Source organism: Oryctolagus cuniculus, chromosome 17, assembly GCF_964237555.1.
Source record: "Oryctolagus cuniculus chromosome 17, mOryCun1.1, whole genome shotgun sequence".
Classification (NCBI taxonomy): domain Eukaryota; kingdom Metazoa; phylum Chordata; class Mammalia; order Lagomorpha; family Leporidae; genus Oryctolagus; species Oryctolagus cuniculus.
The window spans coordinates 47,178,865-47,193,068 of NC_091448.1; the positions used below are offsets into that span (position 1 = coordinate 47,178,865).

General features: G+C 47.2%; 1 protein-coding gene across 2 annotated transcripts in view; it reads right to left on the reverse strand.

Annotated features, from left to right (window-relative positions):
* The window catches only part of PRPF8 (pre-mRNA processing factor 8), a 36,030-nt gene that overhangs the window by 3,628 nt on the left and 18,198 nt on the right, over window positions 1-14,204 (reverse strand). For both annotated transcript variants that reach the window (XM_051824554.2, XM_070061183.1), the window contains 15 exons: window positions 9,617-9,864; window positions 9,323-9,502; window positions 8,993-9,128; window positions 8,722-8,891; window positions 8,427-8,556; window positions 8,173-8,319; window positions 7,865-8,025; window positions 7,375-7,566; window positions 6,173-6,410; window positions 5,927-6,055; window positions 4,505-4,618; window positions 4,253-4,426; window positions 3,776-3,969; window positions 1,032-1,271; window positions 815-956 (listed from right to left, as the gene is read on the reverse strand). In XM_051824554.2, the coding sequence (XP_051680514.1) occupies window positions 815-956; window positions 1,032-1,271; window positions 3,776-3,969; window positions 4,253-4,426; window positions 4,505-4,618; window positions 5,927-6,055; window positions 6,173-6,410; window positions 7,375-7,566; window positions 7,865-8,025; window positions 8,173-8,319; window positions 8,427-8,556; window positions 8,722-8,891; window positions 8,993-9,128; window positions 9,323-9,502; window positions 9,617-9,864 (2,595 nt within the window). The remainder of the gene's footprint in view (window positions 1-814; window positions 957-1,031; window positions 1,272-3,775; window positions 3,970-4,252; window positions 4,427-4,504; window positions 4,619-5,926; window positions 6,056-6,172; window positions 6,411-7,374; window positions 7,567-7,864; window positions 8,026-8,172; window positions 8,320-8,426; window positions 8,557-8,721; window positions 8,892-8,992; window positions 9,129-9,322; window positions 9,503-9,616; window positions 9,865-14,204) is intronic.

Consider the following 14,204-nt stretch of genomic DNA (forward strand, 5'->3'; position numbering starts at 1 on the left):
TGGCCCAGCTCCAGCCATTGTGCCCATGTAGGGAATGAACCAGCAGCCTTTCAAATAAATAAATGAATTTTTTTTTTTAAAGTGCTATAACACCATGAAGGTAATACTATTTTCTTCTAATACTCCATGGTTTAATACTTTACATTCACACTTTTACTTTACCTAGAGACTACTTGCTGTTTCCTAGATCTGATATACCATATTTATTATATTCATACGAACCAATCTGTCACTTTATGACTTTATGCTATTCTTTGTAATCACTTCCTTTTTTTTTTTTTTAACAAGCAGAGTGGACAGTGAGAGAGAGAGAGAGAGAGAGAAAGGTCTTCCTTTGCCACTGGTTCACCCTCCAATGGCCGCTGCGGCCGGCGCACTGCGCTGATCCGAAGGCAGGAGCCAGGTGCTTATCCTGGTCTCCCATGGGGTGCAGGGCCCAAGCACTTGGGCCATCCTCCACTGCCTTCCCGGGCCACAGCAGAGAGCTGGCCTGGAAGAAGGGCAACCGGGACAGAATCCGGCGCCCTGACCAGGACTAGAACCCGGTGTGCCGGCGCCGCTAGGCGGAGGATTAGCCTAGTGAGCCGCGGCGCCGGCCTCAGTCACTTCTAAGCCAATGCTACATCCTCTTACTTTATCTCTTGGTATTCTGTGGAGGCCAAAACCCTCCTTATTGTTTTGTCTATCTTCTGTAGTTAACTGTCCATGAAATCTTGAAACAGCATCTCAAATTCCAGGAAATCTAAGGTCCCTGAATTTCAGGCACATAACATGGTGAACACACACCATGGCCTCACTGGGCACGTTTACTTACCTGGGCCCGGAGGTCAGATATGCAGATGAACTTCTTCAGCACATTCTTGGGAAGGATGTAGGTGTACCCAGTCTCCTTGATGTCATCAGACGAGACATAGATGTGATTGGTCCTTAGGTGCAGGTTGGCAGCGGAGATGGCCCTACAAAGAGCAAGCGTCATGTCTCAGCCCCGGCAGTGCCGAGGCCCTCCCGCGTCTTTCTGTCCTTCACGGTACCTGACCCTCCACTCCGTCTTGGATGAGAAGGTCTGGGTCTCATAGTTGCTGGTGGTGGAGGTGATGATCTCATCGCCATGCTTGTTGACCGTGCGAGTCTGCGTTGCAGTCAGCTGTGACTGCTCCTTAGTCTGCTTCTCAATCTCCGCTATCTGCTGCCGCTGCTGGGACGGAGCGGAGATCTCCATCCCCAGGATGATGTCGCGAATTTCGGACTGCGTCAGCGATGCCACGTTCACACTGTGGGGACAGCGTGCGTTAACAAGGATCCCTGCTTCAACGGCAAGAGTGTCAACTGGGCACAACACGGAGGTGCCTGTTTTCATCCCAGACTCCTCAAGTGCCCCTTCGAGAGGAGGCCTGAGATGGAGATGCACTCCTCCTTCTATGTCACATCCCAAGTAGAACTGCGCCCTGCAAGTGTACCTTTCAGCACTCAGCACCCAGAACCCCACTTTTCCTCAGCACCCCTGAAACACTGGTTCTTCCCCAGAGGTGGTAATACCAGTCACCCTCGGGAACACTGGAGATCTACAGACATTTTTGATACGTCACAATGACAAGGAGAGGTGGGACAGGTATGTGCTATCAGTGATGGTACTCAAGGTCTGGAAGTTAGAATCTCCTGTAGTTTATTACAATAAAGATGAGCCCTCCTCAGAATGGCAGGATTTCCTCCACTGAGAAACAATGGCCAACAGGATGACTTAGGGTCGGAAGCAAAGTTACAGAACTTAATTATTCTCCCATCTTTAATTCTGACTTGTGCTGGGATTGTCACTCCTCTTTACTCAGTTTCCCATATGTAAAAGAGGGAGATTACACTTATAATCCAAAAGATTCCAAGGCTGGAAAGTGGAATTGTAAATAAGAACATTAGATAAACCCTGAGAAAAATTGTTTCTTAATTCTAATTATTCCAGTTCGTCTAGTCTCTGTTCTACAAAACATACCAGTTTCTGCTTCACAACAGGGGAGTTAATATACCACATCTTTCAATCCTATGGAAACTATTAAGAAGGAACACCAGGGGCCGGTAAAGCTACTGCCTGCAGTGCTGGCATCCCATATGGGCGCCAGTTTGAGTCCCAGCTCCCTGCTATGGCCTGGGAAAGCAATATTAGATGGCCCAAGTCCTTGGGCCCCTGCACCTGCATGGGAGACCCGCAAGAAGCTCCTGGCTTTGGATCGGCCCACTTCTGGTCTTTGTAGCCATCTGGGGAGTGAACCAATGAATGGAAGACCTTTCTCTCTGCCTCTCCTTCTCTCTCTGTGTAACTTGGACTTTGAAATAAATAAATAAATCTTAAAAAAAAAAGTTAACTGACTGCTACATCAGATAATTTCTTTTCTTTCCAATACCAGTCAGAAAGGAGTCATGAATATACTATAAAGTGATCCATATATTTTTTAAAAGATTTATTTGAAAAGCAAAGTCACAGAGAGACAGAGAAGAGAGAGAGAGATCTTCCATCCACTAGTTCACTCCCCAAATGGCCACAACAGCCATAGCTGGGCTGATCTGAAGCCAGGAGCCAGGAGTTCCTTCCAGGTCCCCCATGCAGGTGCAGGGGCCCGAGGACTTGGGCCATCTTCCACTGCTTTCCCAGAGAGCAGAGAGCTGGAGTGGAAGCAGAGCAGCCAGGACTTGAACCAGCACATATGGGAGGCCAGTGCTACAGACAGCAGCTTTACCCACTATATCACACCACTAGCCCCAATCCATTTTTTTTAGCACGGCACATGCAATTTGTAGCAAGAACCAAAAAATGTATTTATTACTCTTTGAGCCACAAATTATACTGCTGGGAAGTGAATAAGCGGAGATTTAGTATATTGTGAAAAAGAAAGGGGTTGGGGCAGGCATCTGGTGCCACAGTTAAGGTGCTGCCTGGGAGGTGTGCATTCCATACTGAAATGCCTGAGTTTGAGTCCATGCTCCACTTGCAATTCTGGTTCCTGCTAATGTGCACTCTGGGAGACCAGGGTGATTACTCAAGTAGTTGGTCCCTGCTATCCATGGGGGAGACCTGATTGAGCTTCTGGCTTCAGCCTGGCCCAGCCCAGGCTGTTGAGGGTATTTGGGTGGGGAGTTAACCAGCAAGTGGATGATATGTGTATGTGTGTGTGTGTGAGTGTGTGTGTGTGCCTCTCTTTCTGTAACTTGGACTTTCAAAAAAAAATTGCAATCATCAAAAAAAAAAAAAAAAAAAAAAAAAAAGCAAAAACCATGTGGTTATACACTGTTAAAAAGAATTCAAAAGCGGCATGAATACCTGGTTTACATGATGTGGTGTTTGAGTGCAAAGCTTTTCTGGGTAGTCTTTGAAATAGTAAAAATGTTGCTAGGATCAACTCATCATCAACATTTGCTCTCATTTTTGTTATGGCCTGTAAAGGTGACTTGAATTGTCATTGCCTATGTGCTTCTTTCTGATGTCCCAAAGGAAATTTTTTCTCTGATAAACATTATGAATTTGCTAATTCCATAACTGAATTGAAATCATAAAAGATCCAGTTACTCCAAAAACACAACACAACAGCCACAATCAGAGCGAAGCCCTGAGACATGCAGACTTCCTGTACTATTTGAAGACACTGCTTGCTTCTCCTCTGTGAGTATCTCTAAGACAATTTCTTGAGAAACTTATGAGCCAAGTGTTCCAAAGCCACAGAACCCCAATACTGAGCCCCCCACTTCAGCTTTGTGGACACCCATTGGCCTCCCCATCACAATGGCTCACTTGTTCTTCTTGCCGTAGTCAGCCAGGATGAGATCCTTGAGCTGCACCTCCACCTTGATCCACTCCTCATCAGTCAGAGTGGGCCAGATGTGGTGCGGCTCTGTAATTGTAGTCTTATCTGGCTTCAGGATCACCTTCGCCCGGTCATTGTTCACATGCAGAGCACGCAGAATCAGGATGAGACGGGAGAAAGCCTGGGAAGAAATTCAGAAGAGTGTTTGCGAGTGGGCGGGGACGGCGGAGGTCCGCTAACTGAGGTTCTCCCCTTTTCTCAATGTCTCCATCCTGTGCTTGCAGGAAACCCAAGAACTGACTTCAAACTCTAAAGTTCCAAGCCCTCGTAAGGCAGCAGAGTTCCTGCTCCATCCACAGACTGAAACTATGAGAATGGCCCAAATCAGCGGCCTGTGAGGAAACTATCAGGCAGAGAATACTTTCCTGACCACAAACCCACTCGCAACGTGGCCGTCTTCCTACCGTGTAAGATGAGATAGTCTTGAGCCAGTCATCATAGAGGTTGAAGAGAACCATCTGCGGCTCAGTGGCTTTAAGGATGAGATCCCCAAACTTCTCCACCTTGAGACAAGCCTGGAAGGGGAGCTGCAGCTCTGATCCTTTGATCACAATATTGGGGAAGTCCAGCAAGTGCACCTACGACCAGATCAAGACAAGATCAGAAACGATCTTCAGCCTCAGGCCTGCCTTTGTCTACCCTGTCCACCCTTTTACCTCCAACGGGTCCAGCATGCCTTTCCTGGTGACAATGATCTGCTTGGGCTGCTCCTCCACAGGCAGAGATCGGATCAGGGCAGCCACTTCCTCAGCAGTCTTCCACTTAGCCAACTGAAAACCAAGAGAAAGGCAGTGGAAATTGAGTCTGCAGCCTCCCGATCAACTAGAACAGAAAGCCCTACTCTTGAAATCAAGTATGTCTGGACGTTAATGTTGAATGCTAAGCTCTTAGAAGATAAACTGTCAAAAGGCCTTGTCCAAAGGGGGTTTTCAAGCTATACAAGATACTACTCAAAACCAGTATATGATCATGCTAAGCAATATGACACAGTTCAGGAATGAAAGAAGTTAAGGCTACTAGAGTCATAAAAAGCTGTACAAAGAAATGAGTCTTAATGCGTAAGAATGACAAACAGGGCTAGTGTTCTGGCCTAACAGCATAAGCCATTGCCTACAATGCCAGCTTCCCATATGGGCATGGTTCAAGTCCCAGCTGCTCCATTTCCAATCCAGCTTCCTGCTAATGAGTTTTGGAAACCGCGGGGAAGATGGCAGCATCTTTGGGCCCCTGCACCCACGTGGGAGACCTGGATGTAGCTTTTGGCTTCTGCCTGGCCCAGGCCCTGGCTGTTGTGGTCATATAAGAGAACCAACAGATAAAGATCTCTTTCTCTCTTCCCTTCTCTCTCTGTAACTCTGACTTTCAAATAAAATAAATCTTTGGGAAAAAAAAAAAAAGACAAAAATACTGATATACAGAGGAAGTCCATTCTACAAAGTGAGGAAACTGTGAGTAAAGCCACAAAGTCAGATGAACATCAGGTTCTGGATATTAGTATCCTGGAACTACAGGCGGAAACAGGCTGGAAATATAAAGGAAGAGAAACTACGGCTGGACAGGTGCAGCCCAGTCAGACAGCAAACATCTAGGAAGCCAAAGAAGAGTTAATTCAGCAAGAAGGAGGATGTGCCAGACTTTAGGGCAGTGAAGAAGTGAAAATGATGCTTTAATTATCTTTAGAAAGATAATTTTTGGTAGCAATGTTCAAGATAGATTATATAGCTGCCGGTTCTCCAGTCTTGGCTGCTCCACTTCTAATCCAGTTCCCTGCTAATGTGCATGAAAAGGCAGCATATCATGGCCCAAGTGCTTGGGACTCTGCCACCTATGTGGGAGGCCCAGATGGAGTTCCTGGCTCCTGGTTCAGCCTGGCCCAGCCCTGGCCATTGCAGCCACTTGGGGAGTGAACCAGCAGATGGGAGCTTGTTCTCTCTTTGCAATTCTTTCAAATAAATGAATGAATAAATAACATGTTCTCCGTCTTTCAATAGAGAAAAGCAGTATACAACTCTCCCGTCCCCCACCTAGAATAAGAGGCAGCCATGTTCTACAGTCTCTCCATCCTTTAACCTGCTCACCTGCCCCAGACGTTTCTGTCCCGCCCACACGGATGTGTGGATTATCTTGAGGAATAGCTGCCCTGTACGTGGGTTGAAGATGAAGATGGCCCCATTGATGGGTTTGGTTGTCAAGTTCCCCTCAAATGTCTAAAGAAAGAATACATTGGTTAGTATGGTCATCTGCTTGCCTTCATCCCACTTACTCGGTTACCCTCCCAAGGGCAGAAGCAAAGCCCCACACCCTTTAGTGCACCTGACACTCACCTTGTGGATTGTCACTCTGTAGACATTAGTGTCATCCACAAACCAGATAATCTGGTTGGAGAAGAGCTCACCATAATTCTGAGAGGACAGATAAGGCTCAGTGGGCTCAGATGAATAGAGCTGCAATCCCTTGCGGATTCGTTCACGTAACACATACAAGGCTGGGTTGGCCTTCATGATCTTGGCCATGGCCTGCTGTATGAGGGGCTTGCTGCCTGGGAACCAGTTTCCATAGGCACTGTGAGGGTGCACAGGGCAAGAAAAGTTAAGCTCAGGCTGAAAGCCCCAAGACAAGGCAAATGCAACTTTATAGAAGGAGGAAGACTGCTAGTTGGGCTGCCAGTAATCTCATGTGGGGGCCGGTGCTGTGATGCAGCAGGTTAAGCTGCCGCCCACTGGGTGCCAACATCCTATGTGGGCACCAGTTCAAATTCCAGATGTTCCACTTCTGATCCACCTCCGTGCCAATGCACCTGGGACAGCAGTGGAAGATGGCTCAAGTAGCTGGGCCCCTGTCTGGGAGATCCTGGCTTCTGTCTGGCCCAGCTTCTGTCTGGCTGTTGAGGCCATCTGGGGAGTAAATCAGTATATAGCAGATATCTCTATATCTCCCTCTCTCTGTAATGGTGCCTTTCAAATAAATAAATCTTTCGCCGGTGCTGTGGCTCAATAGGATAATCCTCCGCCTGTGGCGCCAGCACACCGGGTTCTAGTCCCGGTCAGGGTGCCGGATTCTGTCCCAGTTGCCCCTCTTCCAGGCCAGCTCTCTGCTGTGGCCCGGGAAGGCAGTGGAGGATGGCCCAAGTGCTTGGGCCCTGCACCCCATGGGAGACCAGGAGAAGCATCTGGCTCCTGCCTTTGGATCAGCACAGTGTGCCGGCCACAGCATGCCGGCCGTGGCAGCCATTGGAGGGTGAACCAACAGCAAAAGGAAGACCTTTCTCTCTGTCTCTCTCTCTCTCTCACTGTCCACGCTTCCTGTCCAAAAAAAAAAAAAAAAAAAAAAAAAAAAAAAAAAAAAAAAAAAATCTTTCAAACAAATAAACACACAAAAAACTCTGCTCATGTAAATGTATCCCAAAAGAAGAGTCAGTGACCCAGAGGAAATGGCCAACCTCATCTTCTTGAAGCAAACTGAAAAAGCACATCTACATTAAAGTATGGGGCTGATGGAAAACAGATGTGTCTGAGCCCCAACTCACCTGTGCAGGTTATAGGCCAGGTCAATGGCAATGAGCACACCTGTGGGTGAAGGGTAAATACTCATGTTGTCTGTGGTGTAGTCCAGAAACTTGGCCCGTGCATAGCGCTCAATGTCATGGGAATCGTAGTCCCCCCAGCGCAACTGGATGTCAATCCAATACTTCTGAGTGGTGGTGCTGTCCATCACATCCCTGAGGGTAGAGAGGCGTCAGGTTCTCAGGAAGCCATGGGTGTAACCCATGTTCCCAGAACCACTAGAACTCCCAACCACTACCCCTATATCCTAAAACCATCCTTGCTCTATTCCAGATCAGCAAGCTTCCCAGAGAATGGGCAGATCTGATGGAAGGTGTTGACAGGGGCCAAGACCATCACTGACTCCAAGTTTGGAAGAAGGACAGCCAAGGGATAGTTTCTAGACCAGTATTACTAAAGGGACAGTGAAATGAAGGTTCCTGAATGCCTAGGTTTGGGCCATGAGGCACGCACTTGGAGTCTGCCAGCAACGAAGGCCGGGAGACATTCCACTTATACGAGGCAAAGAGCAGTATATCTGCACAGGAAGAGTTCATCTTATAGGACTTTCGAGGATGAATCGTCTCCTTCTGTACTGTCTCAATTTCCAGCGCATCCAGTTCTTGGTCAAACACCTGAAGGCAAAAGCAGAAAGGCTGTGATGCATTTTGGAAGCCACTCAGAATGAAGCTCTGTAGAATCTAAGACAACCAAGTAACGGGACTCTCATCCCAGAGCATCCTCAGCAGATTTCCCATATACAAGAGAGCAAGCCGACCCACCTGACACAAGTCCATGACAATGCTTTCATGGATCTTCTGCCACAGGTGAGCTCGGAATATCTGGATGAGGGAGATCTTCAGGGTGGGGATCTTGCCATGCATGAAGATACCTGTCAGGTCCAGCTGCACCTGAAAGCCTACGTACACCTGCCAGGAAAACGAACGTGACACTAGAGCTCGAGCCTTTGGCTCGCAGGACATAACTAAGGCAGTGGAAACACTTGTAACTTCCCTTGTCTACCAGTCCTACTCACGTTAGCTCGGTTAATGGTTGGGGACCACCAGAGGGTGAATCTGCGGTTTGGAATCTGGTTCAATCCTGACCGCTGAGCATTAGTGAGCTTCTTCCATTTCATAGATTCCTCAAAGCCGCTGGCCTTCTCCCTGTGGGGCAGAAGCAGGTGAGGTGATGTCATGCCCTGTCCCAGAGCACTACAGGCCTCCTGGGGGTGGCTGTCTGGGAAACACCACAGCAGACCACAAGGCACACAAGGGAGGAGCTCAGAGGATGGTGGTGGGTCCCTGTGCGAGAAGAGAAAGAAGCCTTACCAGAAAAGACCTTCCCAGGTCGGGAAGTAAGTGCCCTTGAAGAGTGTATGCTCCAGAATGCCTTCCACACCACCCAGGGCCTGGATCATGTCTGTGCGGTAGTTGTTCAGGTTCCAGAGCTTCCCGTCATGCCGCTGGTGCGTCCACCAGAAAGGGTTCTGCTTCAAAACCTAGATGGCGAGGCAGGCATCAAGTTTCTGCCCAGGTTCCGAGGATAGCCAGGGATTCTAACTGATTCAGGAAAAATCTCTCCACTACCCTCTTCACGCACCTGGTACTGCTTAAAGTCAGTTCGGACGCGCCAGCCCTTATCATAGGCCAATGTGTGCCGGTCTTTCTGGAAGAGGGTGTTGATCCGAGGAATGCCACGATCCCATGAGTCTTCTAGATCTTCTAAAGTGAGCCGTCTGCAAAAGAAAAAACAATTTAAGTCAACAGGAAGAGCTCTGCACTTCTTCCTGGCCAAGGATAGTCAGGGTCAGGAGTAGAATGTGCCTTCTTGTCTCCATAAAAGTATGCTCTGTCCCCTGGTGCTACACAGGACTCATTAAGCTCACTCCCATCTCCTGTCTTGAGACTGCTCTGCCTCCTAGATCTTCACCTGTTTTGAGCAATGGCCTCTTGTCTCTTGAGCGCGTACTCAGCCCAGACCCGCTGAGAATCAATGAACTCGCTCTCCCAGGGCTGTATGTAACGGTACAAATTGGGAATCAGCTGGTCTTCTTCATGGCTCATTCCAGAACGGAAGTGTGTGATACCCACGTCTGTCTGCTTAGACCACCTGTTTTGGGGCACAACCAAGATTAAGGAAAAAAAATCAAGTCTGAAAGTAAAGAAGGCAAAAGAAACACTGCATTCCCTCAGGGTTTAAGCCACAGAATCGAGCAAGCCCTACCTGAGGTCCGACTGGGGGATGAGCACATGGCCCATTGAGAGCATGCCGAGTCCACCCAACTCCTTAGGGGTATAGAACACAACAGGGGGGAACCGACTTGGCATCTTGGAGTTGAGTCCAATCTTGATTCGTGTCTGGATCTTATTCTCACACTTCACCAGCAAGTCCAGGAGTTCTTGGGTGTTCACCACAGCCTCCCGGAAGTATGTCATCAGGCCAATAAGAGCTGTATTCCACTTATTCACAATCTAAAGACAGTGGGAAGGATGGAAATTCCAGATGATCTTTGGGGTGCTGTGGATTGCTAGATGCAGTTAGTTACATTCCTAGTACTTAAGAGAGGTTTAAGCTAAACCATCAGTCATTAGGGAAATATAAACAAGAACCATGGTGCTGTATCTTTTACACTCTGCAATAAAAATCAAGAGAGGTGACAAGTGCCAGAGAAGTTACAGTGAAAGTGGAACTCTCCTACACCGCTGGTAGGAATGTAAAAAGGCGCCGCCACTCGGGAAGACAGTCTGGCAGCTCCTCACGAAGCTAAACAGAGCTACTGGATGACTAAGCAAGCCCACGCCTAGGCATACAGCCAAGAGAAATGAACACAACGTGTGTCCACACAAAAGCCTGTACACAGTTTCACAACAGCATTCTTCTGAACAGCCCAAAGTGGAAACACTCGCCATTCCACCAATGTACAACTGGATGAACAGAATGTGGTCAACAAATCTATACAATGGAATGATACTTTAATCCATGCAAAGAACTAACATACCAACGTGCTGCAATGCTAAGTGAACAGAAGCCAGCCAAAAAAGGCCGTAAGTTGTCTAGAAGACACAAACCGATAAAGACAGAAAGCAGACTAATGGCTACCAGGAAACTGGGGCAGGGCTGCAGGAGAGATGAGGAAGGAGGGACTGCTAATGGAAATTGGAGTTTCTTCTGGGGTGATGAAAATGTTTGGGAATTAGATAATGGTGACAGTTTCACAATTTGTGAATACACTAAAAGTCAATGAATTGTACAATTTAAAATTATTTGAAGTTTATGGTTTGTTAATTACATTTTAATAAAAAAAATGAACTGAGACAATATAAACACTGTTAAAATGAGACCAAATAGAGTAAGTAATCCAGGATGGGTAGGAGAGAAATTGGAAGGAGAAAATCTCTAAAAACTAAAGGGGGCCGTCGCCGCAGCTCACTACGCTAATCTTCTGCCTGCAGAGCTGGCACCCCGAGTTCTAGTCCCGGTTGGGGCACCGGATTCTGTCCTGGTTGCTCCTCTTCCAGTCCAGCTCTCTGCTGTGGCCCGGAAAGGCAGTGGAGGATGGCCCAAATCCTTGGGCCCTGCACCCACATGTGAGACCAGGAGGAAGCACCTGGCTCCTGGCTTTGCATCGGCGCAGCGCGCTGGCTGTAGCAACTATTTGGGGGGTGAACCAACAGAAGGAAGACCTTTCTCTCTGTCTCTCGCTCTCACTGTCTAACTCTGCCTGTCAAAAAAAATAAATAAATAAATAAAATAAAATAAAATAAAACAAAAAGCAAAGCAAAACAAAACAAAACACTAAAGGGGGGAATAAAATCTAACAGGGCCAGAGAAAAATTGCCTCCCCCTTGAAAACTAAATGATACACTTAAAACAATGCTTTTAGACAACTGACAACAGGTAGCACAGAGGAAAGAGAAACAAATACAGCAGCCCTATAACTGCCCCACTATATTGCCTCCTGCCAGTTTCCAAGCTGTAGCACAAACACGGAAGAGTAATAGAAACAGAGCCGATAGTCTCATTGAACTGAAAAGACAGAGGTGGGCTCGGGAGGCCAAGGCTGCTAGAATTTATGGGGTAGAAGTCCTCAGAAATGTGCCCAAAAAGAGATCTCTGGAGATCCATGGAGGGATCTCTTCAAATTTCTGGCAAATGCCAATCTGTATGCAGTTAAATTTCCACAGAAAAAAATCACAGGAAAGCAATAGGCTGAACAAGTCCTATAACTCAAACATGGCTGGCAACAGTTTGTGTTCCCAGACTAGAGACCTGGTAACACACGAGAATTTGCTAGTCTCCAGAAAGGTGGTAACTTAATGGTAGAGGTAAATCAGCTCCAGGACAAAGGATATCCTGGATCCTCCACAACCCAGCGGAAAAGCCCCCTGGATGGGCATCTGGCACAGATGAAGCCACCACCTGAGATGCGGCATCCAGTATTAGAGTACTCGAATTTGAATCCCAGCTCTACTTTTGTTCCAGCTTCCTGCTAATGCATCCTGGGAGGCAGCAGGTGATGGCTCAAGCACTGGGCCCCTGTCACCCACATGGGAGACCCAGATGGAGTTCTGTGCTCCTGGCTTTGGGCTGGCACAATCAACTGTGGCAGGTATTTGGAGAGTAAACCAGTGCATGGAAGACCTTGCTCTCTGTCACTCTGTATTTCAAGTAGAAGAAAAAACAAACAGATGGGGCAGGTGGCTACTGAGATGCCCACATCCCACACTGGAGTACTTGGGTTCAATACCAACCTCCAGTTCAACTTTAGCTTCCCACATGCAGACCCTGAGAGACAGTGGGTGATGGCTAAGGTAATGCGGTTCTTGCTACCCGCAGGGGAACCAGGTTTGGGTTCCTAGCTCCTGACCTCAGTCCAGCCGTAGCCATTGTGGGCATGTGTAGTGAACTAATAGATAGGAGTGCACATTCTTTTCCTTGGAAATAAATTTTTAAAAATCTACAAAACAAAACAATCCTTTTAGTTATTTAGTTGAATGCTAAAGAGACAAAGAGGGAGAGACAGATCTCCCATCCACTGGGTCACTCTCCAAATGCCACAACAGTGAGGGCTGGGGCTGAGCTAAAATCAGGACCTGGGAAGTTGGGCCTCTCAGGTGCATGCCAGAGACTAGTTGAGCCCCCACCTGCTGCCACCTAGGGTGTGCATTAGTAGTAAGAGGGAATCAGGAGCAGTGTGGGGACTCAAACCCAGGTACTCTGATATGGAATGTGTAGTTCTAAGTAGAGTCATAACTGCTAGGCCAAACACCCCCACAAGATAAACTTTACTTTGGTGTAAAATATCTTGAAATTCCTGCATACAAGGGGGTCTTCAAAAAGTTCATGGAGGAGCTGGCATTGTGGTACAGTGGGTTAAACTGCCACCTGTGATCCTGGCATCTCATATGGGCATTCTGGGTGTTTTTCATTTTGTTAGTATGTAATTTATTTTTACTGTAAATGAAAAAAATAAATGGTAAAAAAAAAATCAATTTTTATTATATCTTTCTGAGCTTTGGCATATTATACTATACATATATGTATACATACACACACACACACACACATATATATGTATATACATATCTTATTTTAAAGTAGGTATACAGGCAGGCATTTGGTATAGTAGTTAAGATGCTGCTTAGAATACCTGCATCCCACATCACAGTGTCTAGGTCTGAGTGCCAACTCTGCTCCAAATTCCCACTTCCTGGGGTTGGCATTGTGCCACAGTGGGTTAGGCCCTGATACTAGCATCCTACATCAGAACACAGGTTCAGGTCCAGTAACTCCACTTCTGATCTCACTCCCTGTTAATGCGCCTGGGACAGCAGCAGATGGTCCAGGTACTTGGGCCCCTACCACTCAAATGGGAGGCCTAGATGGAGTTCCAAGCTCCTGGTTTTGGTCTGACCCAGCCACAGCCATTGTGGCCATTTTGGGGAGAGAACCAGGGATGGAAGATCTTCCCTACCCCCACCCCATCACTCAACCTTTCAAATAAATACATAAATAAATCTTTAAAGAAATCCCAGCTTCCTGTTAATGTGCATCCTGGGAGGCAAGAGGTGATGGCTCAATAGTTAGGTCCCTACCACTCATATGGGAGGTCTAGATTGAGTTCCTGGCTCCTGGTTTTGGCATGGCCCACCCTGGCTGTTGAGGGCATTTGGGAAGTAAACCAATATATGGGAGATCAATGTGTGTGTATTTCTCATAAATTTTAAAATAAGTGTAAAGGGGCTGGTGCTGTTGTATAGTGGGTAAAGCTGACACCTGCAGTGCCAGTATCCCGTATGGTCACCGGTTCGAGTCCCAGCTGCTCCATTTCCTATTCGGCTCTCTTCTATGGCCTGGAAAAGCAGAAGATGGCCCAAGTCCTTGGGCCCCTGTACCTATGTGGGGGACCCAGAAGAAGCTCCTGGCTCCTGGCTTCAGATTGGCACAGCTCCGGTCATTGTGACCATCTGGGAAGTGAACCAGCAAATGAAAGACCCTCTACCCCTCTGCCTCTCTGTAACTCTGCCTTTCAAATAAATAAATCTTTTTTTAAAAAGTGTAAAGTAAATGCCAAACAAAGAGGAAAAAAGGGAAATGTATTTACTGCCATGCAAAGATGTTTTCTTTAAGCTTCTCCCTCTTAGCTTTAGATTTCAGAAGTATAAACAGGCTCTGTCACTCTTACCATTTGTTAGTAAGGGGGACACAGACTCAGCTGTTTGCAAAAAAGGGAAGTTCACAAGAAGGCAGCCTTAGGGTTCCTCATGAAGTAAAGGTCAGTGGGCTGAAGGTGCCTTGTAAGCCAGATTAC